The 22,768-nt window shown below is 33.6% G+C and overlaps 4 protein-coding genes across 7 annotated transcripts in view; all 4 read left to right on the top strand.

Annotated features, from left to right (window-relative positions):
• The first annotated feature begins 502 nt into the window (after positions 1-502).
• Positions 503-7,804, top strand: LOC144840799 (N-acylneuraminate cytidylyltransferase-like). The gene is made up of 8 exons (XM_078696835.1): positions 503-759; positions 2,679-2,831; positions 4,011-4,163; positions 4,772-4,910; positions 5,520-5,704; positions 6,095-6,184; positions 6,817-6,954; positions 7,293-7,804. The coding sequence occupies exons 1-8, from the start codon at positions 600-602 to the stop codon at positions 7,490-7,492; spliced, it is 1,218 nt and encodes a 405-aa protein (XP_078552961.1). The 5' UTR covers positions 503-599; the 3' UTR covers positions 7,493-7,804.
• A 451-nt stretch (positions 7,805-8,255) lies between these two features.
• LOC144840802 (nudC domain-containing protein 3-like) overlaps positions 8,256-22,768 on the top strand; it is a 25,890-nt gene continuing 11,377 nt past the window's right edge. The window contains exons 1-9 of one of the 4 annotated variants that reach the window (XM_078696843.1): positions 8,256-8,416; positions 8,772-8,853; positions 9,034-9,091; positions 9,621-9,680; positions 9,744-9,819; positions 10,003-10,165; positions 10,492-10,611; positions 16,483-16,671; positions 16,918-17,232. In XM_078696843.1, the coding sequence (XP_078552969.1) occupies positions 8,307-8,416; positions 8,772-8,853; positions 9,034-9,091; positions 9,621-9,680; positions 9,744-9,819; positions 10,003-10,165; positions 10,492-10,611; positions 16,483-16,671; positions 16,918-17,016 (957 nt within the window). In that variant the 5' untranslated portion in view covers positions 8,256-8,306 and the 3' untranslated portion in view covers positions 17,017-17,232. Of the gene's footprint in view, positions 8,417-8,771; positions 8,854-9,033; positions 9,092-9,620; positions 9,820-10,002; positions 10,166-10,491; positions 10,612-16,482; positions 16,672-16,917; positions 17,233-22,768 lie in introns of those variants that run through there. The other 3 variants (XM_078696840.1, XM_078696841.1, XM_078696842.1) reach the window with 3 other exon arrangements.
• On the top strand, positions 10,962-12,239 carry LOC144840806 (uncharacterized). Its single transcript, XM_078696848.1, has one exon. The coding sequence runs from the start codon at positions 11,316-11,318 to the stop codon at positions 12,237-12,239; it is 924 nt and encodes a 307-aa protein (XP_078552974.1). The 5' UTR covers positions 10,962-11,315.
• The window catches only part of LOC144840800 (N-acylneuraminate cytidylyltransferase-like), a 23,994-nt gene continuing 19,325 nt past the window's right edge, over positions 18,100-22,768 (top strand). Inside the window, exon 1 of the mRNA XM_078696837.1 lies at positions 18,100-18,354. Coding sequence (XP_078552963.1) covers positions 18,195-18,354 — 160 coding nt within the window. The 5' untranslated portion in view covers positions 18,100-18,194. The remainder of the gene's footprint in view (positions 18,355-22,768) is intronic.

The following is a 22,768-nucleotide window of genomic DNA, read 5'->3' as shown; positions in this document are numbered from 1 at the left end:
GGCGCTGGAGTAGATTTTAAATCAAAGCCCATTTTATTATTCTTTACCATTCAAAACTTGAATTGGTACATCAGAAACAGTTGTGTTTTATAAAAACCATGATTGACATTAAACTTAGCTTATACATTATTTTAAAACAAGCATCAAGAAAGATAATATTCAAATCTTTCAAAAAAATGGAGAGAGGTGAGAAAAAAAAACCAGAAAAACCGTTCATATAATTACAAAGCCTGGTGAAAGATTGTAATAATTGTTAACATTTATAAGACTTATTGTGCTAGCCTTTTATTCAGAGTTTGTGTTAAAGTAAGAAAGAATAACCTTTTCATTGAGTGTAGACGATAATGCAGATCATTATTACAAATAGCATCTATAGAGCTGAGAGTAGGCCTACAACATTATTAAGGATTTGCTTGAATAGTTAATCTACATGACAACAAAATACTGAGCCTGATCTATCACGCCTTGATCACAACTCCGCTCAACGTCATAGAGTTCTTTCGTGTTACAATTCTGGGTGTAATAAAATCAAGAGGTTGGCCTCAACTATATATAAAGATATCATATATAGGCCTATAAGATATATAAACGGTCAAGAAATGTCACATAACCAAGTCGAAAGAGGTGCGGGTTCAAAGCATCTTGCAGCAGTTATTCTTGCCCGTGGCGGTAGTAAGGGAATCAAGTTGAAGAATATTAAACCGTTGGCAGGTATACCACTTATAGGATGGGTGTTGCGAGTCGTCATTGATTCAGGAGGTGTGTATTTTTTTTCGAATTATATAATTGGTTTATACACCAATAATGTTTCCGATTAACCAATACTTTATATAAAAACATTAGGCATAGAACATTAATTCTAAACCGCCTGGTATGATATACTGAAATTTAATTTGAAACGATAAGATGAGGCAATCTGTGAAAATGAGAAAAAGTCGCCGCAACCGAGATACGGTATATAATATACTTTGTTTAAACGATAATGTTAGTTAATATCTATACAATTTTCTTATGGTATTATATGTGTATGTACACATCAAAATAATATTGTTTTTATTTGCTGTGTGAAATAAAAAAAGGGTACAGTAACACCACTGTTACCACCTGTTGACAGAGGCTTATAAAATGGTACTTGTATTATTTAATAACATAACATATGGAATATAATCTTACGTGCTTCTCTGTTTTCCCGGTTTGCAAACACTCTATAGAAAATTAATAACATATTTTTTATTTAATTATTGTGGTATAAAAAATTTAAATTTATGCTTTTATTCTCGTAATCCGCCAAGATTAAATACATAATATGATTATAGATAACAATCAAAATGGTTTGGAATAATAACTTACCCCGAGATAACGTATGCAATATATGCCTACGGTACGGTATACGGTTTGGTATTTTTTTTTAAAGTTAGCTCTTTTGTTGGTGATTGACCCGGAATTAGGCATAATAATATGCTATTGTGTCTCAATGTTTGTAAAGCATACCTCCCCTGATTTTGTGAGTGTACAATGTGTAAGTGTTTATTTTCTGAAACCTTGTGCCACCATTTGCAATGAACGCCAGGATTCGCCGTTAAAAAACCCCGAAATGCTGAATTTATTTATTGATAAGTGTGTGTCACTATCATGTAGTCCTACCATACATTATGTTAGTGGTCTCAAAATGCAAAAACTATGTAATAATTATTAAAACATTAAAAACAACCTATACAGAGTTTAAGAAATACGCTGTAGACACTAATTTGTTCTTGAGCTATGGAGAATTTTGTACTCTGTATTATTTTTTACGAAATAAAAGAGAAGAAAAGAGAAGAAAAGAGAAGAAAAGAGAAGAAATGAAATGAATGAAATGAATGAAATGAATGAAATGAATGAAATGAATGAAATGAATGAAATGAATGAAATGAATGAAATGAATGAAATGAATGAAATGAATGAAATGAATGAAATGAATGAAATGAATGAAATGAATGAAATGAATGAAATGAATGAAATGAATGAAATGAATGAAATGAATGAAATGAATGAAATGAATGAAATGAATGAAATGAATGAAATGAATGAAATGAATGAAATGAATGAAATGAATGAAATGAATGAAATGAATGAAATGAATGAAATGAATGAAATGAATGAAATGAATGAAATGAATGAAATGAATGAAATGAATGAAATGAATGAAATGAATGAAATGAATGAAATGAATGAAATGAATGAAATGAATGAAATGAATGAAATGAATGAAATGAATTAAATGAATGAAATGAATGAAATGAATGAAATGAATGAAATGAATGAAATGAATTAAATGAATGAAATGAATGAAATGAGTGAAATGAATGAAATGAATGAAATGAATGAAATGAATGAAATGAATGAAATGAATGAAATGAATGAAATGAGTGAAATGAGTGAAATGAATGAAATGAGTGAAATGAGTGAAATGAGTGAAATGAGTGAAATGAGTGAAATGAATGAAATGAATGAAATGAAACGAATGAAATGAATGAAACGAATGAAATGAAATGAATTACGTCATATAAGTGTCATGCACGAAGAGTAAGGGATAAAATGACTCTTTCCAGACAATGATTTGTTCATAAGTCATGGGAATTGACTTTAACTTTAAATGCATTATGGAACTGTGATTCGTATGCTTATTTATCACACAGTATTTGATAGCGTTTGGGTGTCAACCGACCACGATGAAATTGAAAAGGTATCTCGTGAATTTGGAGCGAGCGTCTTCAGACGAAGTGCGTACGGGGCTAGGGATGGTGCATCATCGCTAGAAAGCGTTCAAGAATTCCTCGAAAATCGCCCAGGTATGTTCATTCATTCATCAGTGGAAAATTGCTTCTATTTATTGCTATTTGCATATAAAATATACATAGAAATTATGTTTGCTCTGAGATATACAAAAACAAATAAATAAAAAACTAACAATTACAAAGTGCCACATCACTTTCGTACGGTATACTACAGCATTCAGTGCCCGAATGGCAGCTGGATAAAAGCCTGTTATACGAAACATATTTATACGAGAGATGATGGACTGGTAACAATATAGAACAATACAAATCTGCAGTTTGTGGTTGTGTTATTGTAATAATAAAAACGGTGTACATAGTTAGCTGAAATTTAATTAAGTTTACAACCTACAACAGCACATGATGCTACTGCATGATACAGTATAAACAATAAGTCCATCGATCAACTTAAATATTATAATTTATGTAATTGACGGATAAAAACGCAATATTGGGAAAACCCAGGATAATTTGTATTGGTTGGTAAAGAACAATTGTGGCGTCACAGTGTGTACTGAAAGGTAAAATAAAAACGTTAATATGATCGAAATAACCTCTGGCGTACAGTTTCACTCCCTGTATCCAAACAATGAATGTTTGCGCTAACTCCACAACCATGATCAATGAATATAAGATGAGCAAATAAGAATAAACCATGATAATACTTTACACATTTTATTGAAAAAAAAACACTCCTACAATATTTACATAGTTCATTGTGTTTGGCATGAACTTATTGCTCGAACAATAGGCCATACTGTACCGTAATACACTCTAACGTTATTATGTACAATGAGATGAAAAAAGATTTTATAAAAATATAATAATAATACAACACTTAATATTGTAGAATATACTGAATAAATGACTTCGGAAGTATTACAAAATGTTTAAAAAAATTGCTCTTCTATACTATAGTTCAAGAAGAACTGAGAAAAATTATTTTCGGGAAAATTGTTTTCTTAGAGGTTGCTATTATTTATATGCGTCACCGTCAAAAATGTCAATTCAATAGATAATATTATTTAATTATTTATTTAATTTTACAATTTTAGGTCCACGGCATACCCTAATTTCAAAATCATGCATCGGTCCACCACCACTGTATTGTCCGACCGTGTAATAAATAACACCTCGACGTTTTCGGCAAAAGATTGAAGCAATTATAATATTTCTTCTATGTTGTTTTCTTAGAGGTAACCGTCATGGCTCTTGTCCAGTGTACATCACCATGTCTTCAGCCGTGGCATCTGCAGGCCCCTGCGCGCATGATCATGGATGGTGATTACGATTCAGTGTTTGCCGTCACTCGTCAGCATAAGTTTAGATGGGAAGAAGTACATGAAGGTAAGCTTGACCATGGCAATCTATATAAGACGATTCTGAGCCCCGGAGATCAAAGGGCTTATCTGTGGCTGCGACACGATCAGTTACACGCCCCTTATTAACAGACACCTCACTTCGTCACGGAAAATATACATAGTACTGTTGGTATTTGTCGCAGCCAGACATAAGATTAAAGGATTGTTACGAGTTCCTATCTTGGCAAGGCGAGCTTAGTGTCCTGTTGGTATATATTTCCTTGGTTTGACCATGGAGGAAATTTCCTCCATGGTTTGACAATGGAGGTATAAAATAAGCCCTCTTGGGTTGACTCGATTCTATAAATTAGTGGCACTGTAGTTTGGCGCTTACCAATTTTAGATTCAAAGCATACAGTCTAATTCCCTTCTTCTTGTTTAATGGACACACATCTTAAAATAAAAGTGGGAGTTTCACCTAGTTTTTTGTTCAATTATCAAATAAAAATAAACATGCGTAGTTATTTCAGTAAGTCTAGTAGTATTTTTTTTAAAACATGCTATGTTTAATTTTAATTTTCGATGTTTTCTGGTTTAATTTCCGATGTATTTTTGGTTTAATTTCCGATGTATTTTTGGTTTAATTTCCGATAGGCGAGAATACAAAACCGTTAAACCTTGATTCTAAACATCGGCCTCGGCGACAGGACTGGGATGGGGAACTTGTCGAAAACGGCTCATTTTATTTTAGTCGCAGAAATCTACTCATGAATGGTGTATTCCAAGGTGGAAAGTAAGTAAGCCTATTAAGCAAATATAGTATGAATATAAGGAATTCTAATAACAATAGGCCTATTCTGTATACACAAACCGAGCAATCTGTAATCAACCATTTCCACAACCAGCCAGGCGAATAATATCACTCAAAAATGAATACAAAAGACTTCATACAAGCATCATGTAAATTTACTACCTGCAATTCGCCTATCCATTAGTCGACAGCATCTTGTTACTTTTAATCCTATGAGCCTAGTGTTTACTATACAATACATGTTTATTATTTTTACTTTTGATAAAACATTCAGTAGACTTGCCTCAAGTCTCTAATCTAGCCATATAATATTATTATTGTTATTATGTTATTATATTGATAAGTCTCTTTATTTAGTCGTAATTTCGAATTTGTTAGGAGACATAAAACGAAACGAGGGGAAATATATATCATTTTTTGGGCCCCGAATATGCCCCTTAATGTGGGTTCTACTGTTTAATAGTTTCATTGATATTCTTTATAATTGTTCCCTATGTTTTCGGAAATAAGTTGAAATGTTATTTATTTTAACCAACGTATTAGAATTTTATTTCATTTATTATTTATTTTATTAAATATTATTCGTTAAAGGGTAGGTTATTTGGAGATGGGTTCAGAGTATAGTGTTGATATCGACACAGACATAGACTGGCCAATCGCGGAACAGCGTGTGGTAAAGTTTGGTTACTTTGGCAAGAGTAAGCCGCAAGGAGTAAAGCTGGCTGTATTTGGTGTAGACGGTGTATTGACGGATAACCTTGTATATTTTACTGAAGGTGAATTACGAACGAAATTAAAATTGATTGTAATCCATTCTTCCCTATTCACAATACAAACAATAACATACATCCCACACGCTAGACTCACATTGATAAATAAATAAATAATTTTGTTTGACAAATCCAGTAAAGAAATTACTCACATTCTTTAGCTTTCGCCATCTTGGCTGATGGCTTGATCACAAGTGATCCGGTCCACTGATATTTATTATACAATCCTACAAAATGTGCTTATTCACGAATTCACATTGATCTCTATACTAAAACCTTCAATTTACACAAAAAAATTAGTAGACGTAAAACCAAAATAATGAATTTCATTCATTCTTTTCCTTTATTTCGGATAGTACATCCAGAATTAAACTAATAAACGCCTTGAATCTTTAGAAAATGGACATTTCACAACCTACAACCAAACGGACGCAATGGGTATCCGAATGCTGTTGGACAGAGGACTTACAGTCAAACTGATTGCTTGTAAGTTTTAATATGGAAGTATAGCCTACAGTATAGAAGAATCCCATTCAAGGACACCTTCGGGACCCACTATAGTGAATGTCGTCTGAATAGGCGTCTGACCGTAGTCCTTTGCCCTGTTTCCTCTTAAGCTCTGTCTACACTATAAAACTAGTTTGACAAAAACAAGTGTGATGGGCCTAAATATGGTGATATGCCCAAATATGGTAGTGATATGACATCATCATGTCCATATATGGGCACCTCAATTTTTTTGTCGCATACAGTTCGATAGTGTAGACAGAGCTTTAAATATAATGAAGTGTGGTGTTTTCTCCTCGATAATGAATAGAGGTGTCTCTTATTGAACGCAGGGTTCGCCAACTAGAGTGAGCTTATGGAGCTTTTCTTTAGAGTAGAAATGTACATCTACCGTATCAAACTTTATGTGATGTGCCCATGAACATGATCTAACTCTATGGACATGATGATGTCATATCACTACCATATTTGGGCATATCACTACCACATTTGGGCACACCAATTTTTTTTTTGTCAAACTAATTTGATGGTGGAGATAGAGCTTTAGGTCTATCATCGATTTCAAGGATTACGGTATGCTCTAAGATAACTTTATTATACTTTTTATCCAGCTGAAGAAAATGAACTTCATCAGAAGTTTGCTGACAAACTAGGTGTGGAATTAGTAATGGGATGCGAAAATAAATTAGCCCAGTTAGTAAAATGGAGAAACAAAATGGAGCTGGATATGACACAAATTGCGTATATGGGTAAGGAAACACAAATGCTGATTTAGTTTTACCGTTTTAGTTGATTGTAAAAGAAGTATTGACATCCAACTCTCAAATTCATCAGCTCGATATATACAAACTAATGAAAGCACTTTAAATTCATATACTTTATTTACTAGAGTAAGTAACATACACCGTCCACCAGTTCAGCAGTACAGAACACGTAAACACCGTATTTTATACGGTCATAAATTACAAAATCATTATAAATTAATCATGCGTAACAAATAAACAGTAACTAGTGCCATCACATAGTTGCGCGCGCACCCATACGCACACTCTAGTAAAATACTTTAATTATACCTTTATTATTACAGGTTCTGATATACCGGATCAAGAATGCGTGAAAATGGCGGGTATTGGTGGAGCGCCTAAAGATGCGCAACACAATCTTAAAGTCATGGCCTCGTTTGTATCAAATTTCGACGGGGGACGAGGCGCTGCTAGAGAATTTTGTAATCATATAATTTTAGTTATACAAAAAGCCACATCTGATGCAAATCGAAGTGAAACTTAGATAAATATTGCATTATAATATGATGGAATATGACTACATTGGCATACTATATTTTATCACTGAACTACAACACCCCAAAGAGGGTGTGTGATATCGGAACCTCATGAATTGCATTTATTATTCAAATAATATATCTTGATCTTGTTGATTGCGTAATTAAAAAACGCCAACTGGAGGGATCACTCAATTGTTTGTAGATAGAGGTTGAAGACGGGAGAGCTAGATCAGCTTGGAGAAGCTCTGTGGGAAATAATAAATTGTGGGAAAAGAAATTACTCTTTATGTTTATTAAATGAATCGTTTTAGATTTAATTGTGTGTTTTCACGTTTGTCGTTTGTCATGCATGCGTGCACAACAACGTACGACATAGTAGGCCTACGCCGGATACAATATTATTTATTGTCATTTTAACAACGATGTAGGCGCGCCTATAAATGAAAGGTGGGTATACATTTTGATTTACATACAATTTGGCCTATACAATGAATACAAAAAAAGCGTGTAACCAATGCATCTAATAAAGAGACCTTACGAACTTAACTATTAAAATACGTGAATTGATAACTGTAGAAAATTACTTTATTTAACTTAGGTTTAAATATTCCTATAATGATCGTCATTATAATTATGATGATGAAAATAACACTGCTGCAACAAATGTTTACAACACGAATTTCATTACGTTTGTGGCTACCTACGTCACTATTAAGATACTATAGCAGACGCTTTTTGTTCGTTTGTTCGTAATGTTAGCTAGCTCGATCGTCCCTCATAACAATACAATTACAAACATCAAGGAAAACATTGCTTAAAATGGTTTCAAAACCTGATCCTGAAATTGATGCAAGGCTAAGTGAGATTCTTCAAAATGTTAAACAAATTGACTTGTTCATGGATGCTATTTTCAGCTTCTTATACCGACGGTAATACATTAACTTTCATAATTTTCTTTAGGCCCAACTTTACCTCGAACGGTAATTAAAATGCAGCGCTGAAACTGGGGTTTGGAGGGCGATATGTTAGTACTCGTAGGTGGTAAACAACTGACGTTAGGCCTAGATAGGTATTGGACTCCGATATGGGGTTAAAGTGTTTCCAAATATAAAATAAACCGGTATATACTATAATAATACAGGCTAGGCATATTTGTAATAAAATATAAGTTTTTATATTAGTATTACTACTGACTGTACTTTAAGGCCTAGTGTAGGGCTCTAGGCCGCGCCTATAGGCCTAGTAGTTAATTGCATTTTTTTTTTAAAATTGTACTTTCTTTAGAACTGATTTTTATCACATTATGACAAGCAAGACAGATGCAATGGGACTTCCCCCAGGAGCAGCTCGTCGGCTCATAATGCAGGTAAAATAATAACCATCCATGATGCTGATTACACAGGTTCTTTCCTTCCTTATAGGAAACAAAATAAGTATTCAGTATTCACTACCAGTCAGTAAACTTGGCTTGGTCATTTTGATTTTAGGTTTACATTTCCAGGGAGATTACATATTTATTGATGTATTATTTATTTTATTTTTCCAGACCTACTTGAAATATGAGCAGCTCAAACACGGTGTTCCTACAGAACCATCTGAAACAGGTACAGGCATTACTGTACGTCTCCACTGGCCAATAACACCATAAAACATATACTGCGCTTTTTTTGATCCATCCTCACAATTGCTGTACATTAGACGTTAATGTTTTTGTAAACATTTTTAGATTGTATGCAATTTCCAAGGCCAGTGAATAATACATGATAAAAAAAACATTCTGTAGAATGCACCATCTATAACAGCTCTACTTCGACAGAAATATTTTTTAATGGGTCTAAGTTCTAACCTAAAATATTTTATTCCTAAAACATAAACATTCATTTTTTGCATTCAGTGGCGTAACGGCTATGTTGAGTGCCCACTGGCTAAACCCAGGGTCTGGAGGGGAAGATGGCTTTAGAATATGTTGAATAATAACACTAAAAATGTCTGAGGTCTCCAGTGTTGAAACCAAGGCCTCTATGTTATCCCACTGTTTGTATTATAATTATATTAAAAAATACATACAGTACAGTACAATACAATCCACCTTTTGCTGCTGAATTTGTTTAATAACAGTAATTCTAATTTTAGATATTCCAGAACCTTTAAACACAGTTGAAGTGGAAACAAGTCAACAACAAAATGAAGCAAGTGAACAACAAAATGAAACAAATAAACAACAAAATGAAACAAGTGAACAACAAAATGAAACAGTTCAACAACCTAAAGGAAAAGAACATCTCAAACCAAGTAAAAGCAACATACAACAAAATGAAACAAAACAGAAAACGTAAAGTATTTAATTTATAATAAATTTGTTAATCCAAGGAGGGGTGAAATTTCACTCTTCCTTGGTTAATCGAAGTAGAAAGATTAGCGACGAAAACTATGTAAAAAAAAATCCATGGTAATATTTTTTTTACGATCTTTTTGGTAACATGCTAAGGTTTCACAATCACAATTATATTTAAAGGATTTCATCAGCTTTAAGTCAAGCAGACACATTTAATGGTGCCATGTGTGACACGTATTGGTGGTCACAATCTATCAAGGATGTTGACATCAAAGTTGCTGTACCACATCATGTAAGAAAAGCTAAACAACTTGATGTAAACATTCAGGCCTCAAGCATAAAGGTGAGTGTGTATATACACCATCAGATACTAACGATAAAATCACTGACTTAACTGAATTCTGCTCAGCATTAATCAATGAAAAATAATATTTATTTCCTCTTTTAAAAATACACAAATTCTAAACCGTCTGGTTATATGCTGAAAATTTAAAATTAATTAACACTGAGATTCAGAACCTTCTGCTTGATACTGTATGCAGATGTCCTAACCATTTATAAACCTCTGTCTGTCTACACTATCAAACTTTATGTGACAATATATGGACACGATAATATATCGCTACCATATTTGGCCATAACACACTTTTTTGTGTTACCTTTTGAAAGGTCACCTTGAAACCTACTGAACCAAATAAGACACCTGAAGTCCTTGTTGAAGGAAAACTAAAAAGCCAAATTCGTACTGATGAATCCATGTGGAGTCTAATACCCGGAGAGTGTGTACAGGTTAGTGACAATTATTTATTAATTGCAGTAATTGCACAACAGTTGCTGTGTATCTCAAAACAGCAGATGTATAATAATAAATTATATTGTATTTATAAATATAACAAATTCTAAACTGCCTGGTGATATACTGAAATTGATTCAATTAATTTGAAATGATAAATGAGGAAATCTGTGAGAATGAGATATAGTCACCCCAACCGAGATTCAAACCTAGAGCCTTCTACTTGATATGCAGATGTCCTAACCATTAGACCACCTGGGGCGGTTTAGAATGCATGTTCTGTGCATAATATAAATAAATTATATATATATTTATATAAATAAATAAATTAAATATACATATATATATATATATGTGGGGATTAATCTAATCATGTGATAATTAAATACTGCCCCCTATAGGTGTTACTGCCCCCTATAATTGTAACAGTCTTTTTCAAATGGTTTGCTTTCTTTTGTATTCATGAACCGGTCAAGGAGGCAGATAGTTTTGTCTCTTATTTAATTAAAGATCTGATTAAAAGGACCATACTGATCTCTATTGTTATGCTAAAAACAAATTAAAACCAAATACACCACCGGACCGTGGTAAAAGTGAGAAAAGGCGTGTTTTTCCTTTTGTGTTGTCGTCCACATCCTTACAATTTGGTGTCAGAAGTGGGATCGTGGATCGTATTTGGCTTTAACATTAGAGATCAGTGATGGCAAGCAAGGCATCGTTGCGAGATGTGCAGAGGACGGTTGATGAGCTAAGAGCCGAACTAGAAGCAACTAGGCGTGCTGCCCATGGGAATGGAAACACAGTATATGTTCTCCCAGAGAAGAAGATGAGACACTTTGTGGGAGCCGAAGGGGAATGTGTAGAGTCCTTTGTTGAAGACATCAAGGCAGCTATAAAAGTCAGAAAATTGCGAGGACAGAATGCAGCTGATTTTGTTGTTTCTCACCTAGAAGGCGCCGCACGAAGAGAAATTAGGCATCGTCCACGGGTAGCAGATGACTCGGAGCTAATACTTAGGACCTTACAAGATACCTTTGGCGAGCGGATGTCACTAAATACCATTATGAGGCAGATATATAATACCATTCAGAAGAGAGGACAATCCATTTCGGATTATGCATTCGTTTTGCTAGGATTTTCAGAGAAGTTGGGTAGAATTCCAAATGCTCCAGATCCTGAACGAACAATTCGAGACCAGTTTTGTGAGGGTTTAGCCGATAGCGTGTTACGAAGAGAGCTGAAAAAGATGTTAAAGGACGATCCAGGTGTTACTTTCTTTAGGTTAAGGGATTGGGCGATGGATATGGAGGAGGAAGATGGCCTTCATCGAAAACCTGTAAAAGCTTATTCTTACGTCACCGAAGCAGATGATCAGATTTTGAAAACGTTAGAAAATCTCTCGCTGGCAGTAAAGATGCAAACGGAGATTACAGAAGACATTCGTAATAAACAGGAAGAATTCACTAACCGGCTAGAAAAGTTAGAGAACCAATCCAAAGAAAGAACACAGAGAAAATCTACAAGGCGAGACAAATCCACTGTTCAGTGTCACCGATGTAAACAGATGGGACATTATGCTAGCGAATGCCCTAGTCCATGTGTAGTATCGAGTTCGGAAAACTAACATCACCCAGCTACAAGAGCCGTGTCCTGGGTGAGTGTGAGAGTGAAAATGGCTCAGTGGAGCCTAACGTATCTAATTTAATTGGAACCTGTCCAACTGTAAATATCAAACTATTTGGGAGACAAGTGGAAGCGATACTAGACACCGGTTCTCAAGTTACCACATTGTCTGAAGACTACTTCCATGAACATTTCAACCATATCTCATTGGAAAAGCTAAATTGGCTTACAATTCGGGCTGCAAATGGGTCATCTATACCCTATGCAGGTTATTTCATATCCGACATCGAGTTGAACGGAGCGGTTATTTCGAACTGTGGTATACTAGTAGTAAAGACGTCAACTAGGTTTCCAATGTTATTGGGGATGAATGTCATCAAACACTTCACATCTGACATAGAGAAGCAACTTAATTTTACCAAACCACCAATCAATCTGCCGCAAGCCATTCAAGGCTTATTACGAGTTGATATACCAAAAAGCATAGTCGTTCCACCTACAAGCGCTATTTACGTTCCAGTAACTGGTCCTATGTGCTCTGAGAGTGAAGTGCTCATAGAACCAATCGAAAATACTCCGAAAGGACTTGTCACCAGTTGTTCCCTGGCAAGTATAAAGAATGGACGCCTTAATGTACAAGTAGTAAATGTAACTGATGAGGTGATATGGCTGAAACCGAGAACACCTGTTGGTAAAGTTCAAACTGTTGTTATGGTCGACGATGGAAGTGTGTGTATGGACAGAATCAGCGTGAATAGTAATGATGTATATTCTCTATCTCTGGAAACATCCTGTAAAGAACAAGTTTTTAAACAGCTTTGGAATGGACTAAGCAATGAAGAAGAAAAATCAGCTAAAGCCTTTCTGTTAAAGCATGCAGATATATTTGCTGAAAATGATGAAGACCTTGGCCATACAGATAAAGTAAAGCACCACATTCAACTTTCCGATGAAACTCCAATCAAACAACCATATCGGCGCATACCACCATCACAATTGGAAGAAGTACGAGAGCATATTAGGAAGTTGCTGAAGAAAAATGTTATTCGAGAGAGTACCAGTCCGTTTGCCTCGCCAATTGTTCTTGTTCGTAAACCAGATGGTTCATTAAGATTGTGCGTTGATTATCGCCAGTTAAATAAGAAGACAATCAAAGATAGTTATCCCATTCCACGTATTGATGAGTCTTTGGATGCTCTTCATGGCGCTAAATGGTTCACTTCAATTGACTTCATTTCCGGTTATCATCAGATAGAAATGGAAGACAAAGACAGAATAAAAACCAGTTTCACTACTCCTTTTGGATTATTTGAATATAACCGTTTATAACCATTTGGACTGTGCAACGCTCCTGGCACTTTTCAACGACTTATGCAAGCCTGTCTTCGTGATCAATTTTTCAAATCCGTTTTGTGTTATTTAGATGACATACTGATTTATTCTAGTAGTTTTGAGGATCATCTAGAACACCTTGATGTTGTTTTCAATCGACTACGAGAATTTGGACTGAAGATAAAACCAAGTAAATGTGACTTATTTTGTCCAAAAGTTAAATATCTAGGACATATTGTAACCAGAGATGGAGTTGCAGCAGATCCAGAAAAGCTGACTGCAGTAAAAGATTGGCCTGTACCTTCCACTGTGAAAGAGTTGCGTTCATTTTTAGGTTTTTGTTCGTTTTACCGACGATTTGTACCTGGTTTCTCGCAGATAGCTGGAGCTGGAGTCTTTGAAAGAGATTAAGGAGAAGAAATTTGTTAATTTTAAATGGAGGCCCAAACACCAAAGTGCATTTGAGGTGTTGAAGACCAAGCTCTGTTCAGAACCAGTACTTGCTTATGCAGATTTTACCTTGCCTTTCGAAGTAGAAATAGATGCATCATTTATTGGGTTGGGAGCGGTGTTGTCACAAGTACAGGATGGGAAAAGACGTGTAATCGCATATGCAAGCCGAACGTTACGAGGTGCAGAACGAAATATGAAAAAGTATTCTAGTATGAAGCTGGAGATGCTGGGAATGAAGTGGGCAATTTCAGACAAGTTTCGTGATTATCTTTTAGGAAACAAATTTATTGTGTTTACAGACAATAATCCGTTGGCTCACCTTAACTCTGCCAAGTTAGATGCAGTTAGTCAGCGATGGATTAGCGAGTTGTCATCTTTTAATTTTGAAGTTCATTACAAGCCTGGGGAAAACAATCAAGCAGCAGACGCTCTATCTCGAAGAGCTCACAGAGAAGACCCCGTTATAACTTCCGAAGACTTCCGACAGACAGCTGGGATGACCAGTCTCCCTGAAAGTTTAGCTAATCACAATTCCAGTTCTATAAACATCCAAACACATGTACAAGCACTCAAGGCGGTACTCGTATTTCCTGGCTACGACAACCAACAGCTGGCTGAATTTCAACGGAAAGATTCATCCATTGCAAGACTTTGGCACTACATTAGTCTAAACCGTAAACCTAACCCTGACGAGAGAAGCAATGAAACCGAGGAAGTTCGACTACTTCTACGGCAGTTAGATCGTATACAAGTCAGAGATGATCTACTTTACCGAGTGAGCGCTGATGGCGACCAGTGGCAATTCATTCTACCTGACGTATTAAGAGAAGATGTCATGAAAGCCTGTCATGATCAAACAGGTCACCAAGGAGCAAACCGAACTTTAGGTTTAATACGCAAACGTTGTTTCTGGCCGAAGATGTATGAGAACATAACTTCATGGTGTGAACAGTGTGACCGATGTTCAAAGGCTAAAGTTGGTCCTAAAGTCCGGGAACCGTTAAGAAGTATCGTCGCTTCAAAACCAAATGAAGTTGTTGCTGTTGACTTTACTTTACTTGAGAAGGACTCTACCGGAAAAGAAAACGTGCTCGTGATCACCGATGTCTTCTCCAAGTACACATTAGCTGTTGCAACCAAAAACCAAACCGCAGAGACAACAGCAAAGATACTGGTAAGGGAATGGTTCACCAAGTTTGGTATTCCTCAAAGACTCCACTCCGACCAGGGACGGAATTTTGAATCTTCACTTATTCGTTCACTTTGTACAATGTATGGAGTAACCAAGACAAGAACAACACCGTACCATCCTGAGGGAAACGGACAAGCAGAACGATTCAACAGAACTCTGCATGATCTATTGAAATCACTACCAAGCAATCAGAAACGAAGATGGTCCGAACATTTGCCTGAAGTACTTTATGCCTACAATGTAGCTGAACATTCATCAACTGGCTTTTCTCCATTCTTCTTGATGTTTGGAAGACAACCTAAACTACCTATCGATTTTCTGTTAACAAATAAATAGCGGTACCTGAAGAGATAAATGATTGGTTAGCCTCGAGTATGGAAACCATGAAGATGACATATGAGAAAGCAGGGGAGCGTCTCAAACAGGAAGCAGAGAACCGGAAGAAGATCTACGACCAGAAAGCTAAAGAGAAACCGTTGGCAACGGGTACAAAAGTCTTTACCAAGTCGCATCCACTAGGGAGACACAAGATTGCTGATGAATGGGACCCAGCAATTTTTGAAATTATATCCAGACCTGGAGGTAACACTTCTTACACTGTTAAACGTGCAGATGGTACTGGTGGAGAGAGAACTGTTCACCGTCGCGAAATAAAACCATGTCCTTTGGTGTACCAACAACCAGAGCAAGAAAATCAACAACCAATGTCCTATGTGTTCGATAACTCACAGTCCGATTCTGATGGCGTTAGTTCAGACGATACACCTCGACGCAGCATCCGACTAATGAAGAAGTTTAATCAAAGATGTCAATCAGTACATGGATCCAATGATATGCTCAACCAACGTCTAGTTAATATTAATGATATTTTGATAAGTGTGCGTACCAAATGTAAAATGTTTCTGCATATTTAGTTTAATCTTACATTTTATTTCATAATATTAAGTTTGAGGACAAACTCAGCTTAAACAGGGGAGTGTGGGGATTAATCTAATCATGTGATAATTAAATACTGCCCCCTATAGGTGTTACTGCCCCCTATAATTGTAACAGTCTTTTTCATCAGATTTTGAAGTTTCAATTACTGTTTCTAACTTAGCACTATCTTCCTCATCTTTGTTTAACTTCAGAATATCTTCCTCTTTCTTCTCTTTTTCCTCATTTTCAACATTTTTCTGATCCTCTTCACTAGACTTTTTCTCTATCGCTTCATCTTTTGTAGATGCCATCACATATTTATATAATAATTGTTTTCAAATGTAAATAGCTTAATCTGGAGAAACGCATAGAAACATGGTGGCACGCTGCATTGCAAGGTGAAGCAGAGATTGATCCAAAATCGATCAACAACTCGCAATCAATGAACGAGTTAGACGAGGACGATAAGCAAGGCTTCAGGCAGGCTATGTTTGATTTTGAACAAAAGCAACAAGGAAAACCAACTAGCAAAGAACTGGTATGTAAAAATGGAATCTTTTAAAGCTTTGTCTACACTATCAAACTTACGTGACAGGCCCGTATATGGACATGATGATGTCATATCACTACCATATTTGTGCACATCACACATTTTTTGTCAAACTAGTTTGATAGTGCTTAAAATTGCAAAATTAGGTCATTTTTTGCATTCTTCAGATACTGGTGATGCTTCGATGATTCCAATCATTTATACACAATACTAGAATTTACGATTTCTTTACAGAGTGCACATGAAATGCTGAAGAAAGCTTGGGATGTCGAGGGTTCACCGTTCAAAGGTCAAATGTATGACCCTTCTGTTGTCAACATTTCAACAGGGTGAATACAAGTCCAGAATGTTGAAATCGGGGCAACTGCAATAGATTTTCTTCCAATTTTTATTAGATTATTTTGCTTTGTGAACAGTCAATGAAATTGTTAAGGATTATTAACGTCGACCAATAAATATTTTTTTACCTATGTTAAATGAAAAGCAAACACAATGTTGATGTTTATCTACTATTAATTTGTTTTCCTTAAAATAAAACATAAAAAACAAAAATGAATACAGTAATGCTTAATTTTCTATGTTGCTTTTTGTTTTTTTGATACATTCTCGTTTTCTATCAAGTCTGGTGGTATTGATCGTTTCTCAATTTTTTTCCATCTAATTTCCTCGAGTTCCTGAAGCTCCTCGGCAAAAAGTCGTTTCATAGAGGGAACAAGTTTTGGAAGCAGTTGAAGTTCAGATAATGAAACCTAGGAAAAATATAACAGTAAATGTATGCCACCAAATGACAGAAAATCGAAATACAAGCCAATAGAGGTTTCTAGAAAACAGAAAATCATGGATTGAGAGTTATTGGCATTGTGTTCATGAAAACATAACCACATCGATTCCTGGCCATAAGGAATATACTGTAAAAAATTGACTTAGCTAGATTAAACTGATATCAAGATAAGGTCAGAAAGTGATAAAACGCATAGTGATACCGGACCGACAGACAGACCGACCGACCGACATAGTGAACTATAGAGTCGCGTCCACGCGACTAAAAACCATGATTGACATTAAACTTAGCTTATACATTATTTTAAAACAAGCATCAAGAAAGATAATATTCAAATCTTTTAAAAAAATGGAGAGAGGTGAGAAAAATAAAACACCAGAAAAACCGTTTATAATTACAAAGAAAGGTGAAAGATTGTAATAATTTATAAAGACTTATTGTCCTATCCTTTTATTCAGAGTTTGTGTTAAAGTAAGAAAGAATAACCTTTTCATTGAGTGTAGACGATAATGCAGATCATTATTACAAATATCATCTATAGGCCTATAGTTGAATAGTTAATCCACATGACAACAAAATACTGAGCCTGCATGTTCTATCACGCTTGATAGCGCTCCACGTCATAGAGTTCTTTCGTGTTACAATTCTGGGTGTAATAAAATCAAGAGGTTGGCCTCAACTATATAAAGATATCATATATAGGCCTATAAGATATATAAACGGTCAAGAAATGTCACATAACCAACCCGAAAGAGGTGCGGGTTCAAAGCATCTTGCAGCAGTTATTCTTGCCCGTGGCGGTAGTAAGGGAGTCAAGTTGAAGAATATTAAACCGTTGGCAGGTATACCACTTATAGGATGGGTGTTGCGAGTCGTCATTGATTCAGGAGGTGTGTATTTTTTTTTCGAATTATATACTTGGTTTATACACCAATAATGTTTTCGATTAACCAATACTTTATATAAAAACATTAGGTATAGAACATTAATTCTAAACCGCCTGGTGATATACTGAAATTTAATTTGAAACGATAAGATAAGGCAATCTGTGAGAATGAGAAAAAGTCGCCGCAACCGAGATTCGGTATATAATATACTCGTTTAAACGATAATGTTAGTTAATATCTATACAATTTTCTTATGGTATTATATGTGTATGTACACATCAAAATAATATTGTTTTTATTTGCTTTGTGAAATAAAACTGAAATTGAAACTTTATTAAAGCTTTGTCTACACTATCAAACATTATGTGACAAAACAATGTGATGTGCCCATATATGGACATGATGATGTCATATCACTACCATATTTAGGCATATCACTACCACATTTGGGCACATCACACTTTTTTTGTCAAACTAGTTTGATAGTGTATACAGAGCTTAAAACTGCAAAGTTGCATATTAAAAGTCTGATTTTATAAATCTTTAGGTAATTTTCATGATTTTGGTGGACAATACAACATCAGTATTTTCATGAATTATAGATTAGCATAATTAAATCCTGGTCGACGTAACCTTTAAAAATAATTTCAAGATCCAAACTATAGGACAATGTAATAAAATATACAATTTTGACGAATTATCACAAAATTTGACTTGGATTCTATAGAGTTTAATTTGAAACTGGCAGATGCACAAACATTTGGTGAACCTCAATCAGATTTCTTGCGTTGCGCTTTACGTTCCCAAATAGTGGGAACCAAGCTTTTATGCGTATACGCTGATATCGAGTGCGTTATCATAAATATTGTATTGTTAATCCAAGTTTAGCTATTTATTCAACAACCGCATTGACACTCTATTTATAGAAGAAATATTCATTAATCTCTATGGTAGAAATAAATGATCCTTTTAATGTTATTTATATGACCGAAAATATCTTACGGGTATTTCAGAAGAAGTGGGGAGGGGGTGGGGGGAAGGGCACAGTAACACCACTGTTACCACTTGTTGACAGAGGCTTATAAAATGGTACTTGTATTATTTAATAACATAACATATGGAATATAATCTTAAGTGCTTCTCTGTTTTTCCGGTTTGCAAACACTCTATAGAAAATGAATAACGTATTTTTATTTAATGATTGTGGTATAAAACATTTAAATTTATGCTTTTAGTCTCGTAATCCGCCAAGATTAAATACATAATATGATTATAGATAACAATCAAAATGGTTTGGAATAATAACTTACCCCGAAATAACGTATGCAATATATGCCTACGATACGGTATACGGTTTGGTATTTTTTTTTAAAGTTAGCTCTTTTGTTGGTGATTGACCCGGAATAATATGCTATTGTGTCTCAATGTTTGTAAAGCATACCTCCTCTGATTTTGTGAGTGTACAATGTTTAAGTGTTTATTTTCTGAAACCTTGTGCCACCATTTGCAATGAACGCCAGGATTCGCCGTTAAAAAACCCCGAAATGAATGAAATGAATGAAATGAATGAAATGAATGAAATGAATGAAATGAATGAAATGAATGAAATGAATGAAATGAATGAAATGAATGAAATGAATGAAATGAATGAAATGAATGAAATGAATGAAATGAATGAAATGAATGAAATGAATGAAATGAATGAAATGAATGAAATGAATGAAATGAATGAAATGAATGAAATGAATGAAATGAATGAAATGAATGAAATGAATGAAATGAATGAAATGAATGAAATGAATGAAATGAATGAAATGAATGAAATGAATGAAATGAATGAAATGAATGAAATGAATGAAATGAATGAAATGAATGAAATGAATGAAATGAATGAAATGAATGAAATGAATGAAATGAATGAAATGAATGAAATGAATGAAATGAATGAAATGAATGAAATGAATGAAATGAATGAAATGAATGAAATGAATGAAATGAATGAAATGAATGAAATGAATGAAATGAATGAAATGAATGAAATGAATGAAATGAATGAAATGAATGAAATGAATGAAATGAATGAAATGAATGAAATGAATGAAATGAATGAAATGAATGAAATGAATGAAATGAATGAAATGAATGAAATGAATGAAATGAATGAAATGAATGAAATGAATGAAATGAATGAAATGAATGAAATGAATGAAATGAATGAAATGAATGAAATGAATGAAATGAATGAAATGAATGAAATGAATGAAATGAATGAAATGAATGAAATGAATGAAATGAATGAAATGAATGAAATGAATGAAATGAATGAAATGAATGAAATGAATGAAATGAATGAAATGAATGAAATGAATGAAATGAATGAAATGAATGAAATGAATGAAATGAATGAAATGAATGAAATGAATGAAATGAATGAAATGAATGAAATGAATGAAATGAATGAAATGAATGAAATGAATGAAATGAATGAAATGAATGAAATGAATGAAATGAATGAAATGAATGAAATGAATGAAATGAATGAAATGAATGAAATGAATGAAATGAATGAAATGAATGAAATGAATGAAATGAATGAAATGAATGAAATGAATGAAATGAATGAAATGAATGAAATGAATGAAATGAATGAAATGAATGAAATGAATGAAATGAATGAAATGAATGAAATGAATGAAATGAATGAAATGAATGAAATGAATGAAATGAATGAAATGAATGAAATGAATGAAATGAATGAAATGAATGAAATGAATGAAATGAATGAAATGAATGAAATGAATGAAATGAATGAAATGAATGAAATGAATGAAATGAATGAAATGAATGAAATGAATGAAATGAATGAAATGAATGAAATGAATGAAATGAATGAAATGAATGAAATGAATGAAATGAATGAAATGAATGAAATGAATGAAATGAATGAAATGAATGAAATGAATGAAATGAATGAAATGAATGAAATGAATGAAATGAATGAAATGAATGAAATGAATGAAATGAATGAAATGAATGAAATGAATGAAATGAATGAAATGAATGAAATGAATGAAATGAATGAAATGAATGAAATGAATGAAATGAATGAAATGAATGAAATGAATGAAATGAATGAAATGAATGAAATGAATGAAATGAATGAAATGAATGAAATGAATGAAATGAATGAAATGAATGAAATGAATGAAATGAATGAAATGAATGAAATGAATGAAATGAATGAAATGAATGAAATGAATGAAATGAATGAAATGAATGAAATGAATGAAATGAATGAAATGAATGAAATGAATGAAATGAATGAAATGAATGAAATGAATGAAATGAATGAAATGAATGAAATGAATGAAATGAATGAAATGAATGAAATGAATGAAATGAATGAAATGAATGAAATGAATGAAATGAATGAAATGAATGAAATGAATGAAATGAATGAAATGAATGAAATGAATGAAATGAATGAAATGAATGAAATGAATGAAATGAATGAAATGAATGAAATGAATGAAATGAATGAAATGAATGAAAATGAATGAAAATGAGTGAGATGAGTGAGATGAGTGAGATGAGTGAGATGAGTGAGATGAGTGAGATGAGTGAGATGAGTGAGATGAGTGAGATGAGTGAGATGAGTGAGATGAGTGAGATGAGTGAGATGAGTGAAATGAGTGAAATGAGTGAAATGAGTGAAATGAGTGAAATGAGTGAAATGAGTGAAATGAGTGAAATGAGTGAAATGAATGAAATGAATGAAATGAATGAAATGAATGAAATGAATGAAATGAATGAAATGAATGAAATGAATGAAATGAATGAAATGAATGAAATGAATGAAATGAATGAAATGAATGAAATGAATGAAATGAATGAAATGAATGAAATGAATGAAATGAATGAAATGAATGAAATGAATGAAATGAATGAAATGAATGAAATGAATGAAATGAATGAAATGAATGAAATGAATGAAATGAATGAAATGAATGAAATGAATGAAATGAATGAAATGAATGAAATGAATGAAATGAATGAAATGAATGAAATGAATGAAATGAATGAAATGAATGAAATGAATGAAATGAATGAAATGAATGAAATGAATGAAATGAATGAAATGAATGAAATGAATGAAATGAATGAAATGAATGAAATGAATGAAATGAATGAAATGAATGAAATGAATGAAATGAATGAAATGAATGAAATGAATGAAATGAATGAAATGAATGAAATGAATGAAATGAATGAAATGAATGAAATGAATGAAATGAATGAAATGAATGAAATGAATGAAATGAATGAAATGAATGAAATGAATGAAATGAATGAAATGAATGAAATGAATGAAATGAATGAAATGAATGAAATGAATGAAATGAATGAAATGAATGAA

The sequence above is a fragment of the Antedon bifida genome, chromosome 4, assembly GCF_963402885.1.
Source record: "Antedon bifida chromosome 4, ecAntBifi1.1, whole genome shotgun sequence".
In the NCBI taxonomy this organism is placed as follows: domain Eukaryota; kingdom Metazoa; phylum Echinodermata; class Crinoidea; order Comatulida; family Antedonidae; genus Antedon; species Antedon bifida.
The sequence above is the reverse complement of the archived record's forward strand: the minus strand, read 5'-3'. Positions and strand labels throughout refer to the sequence as shown.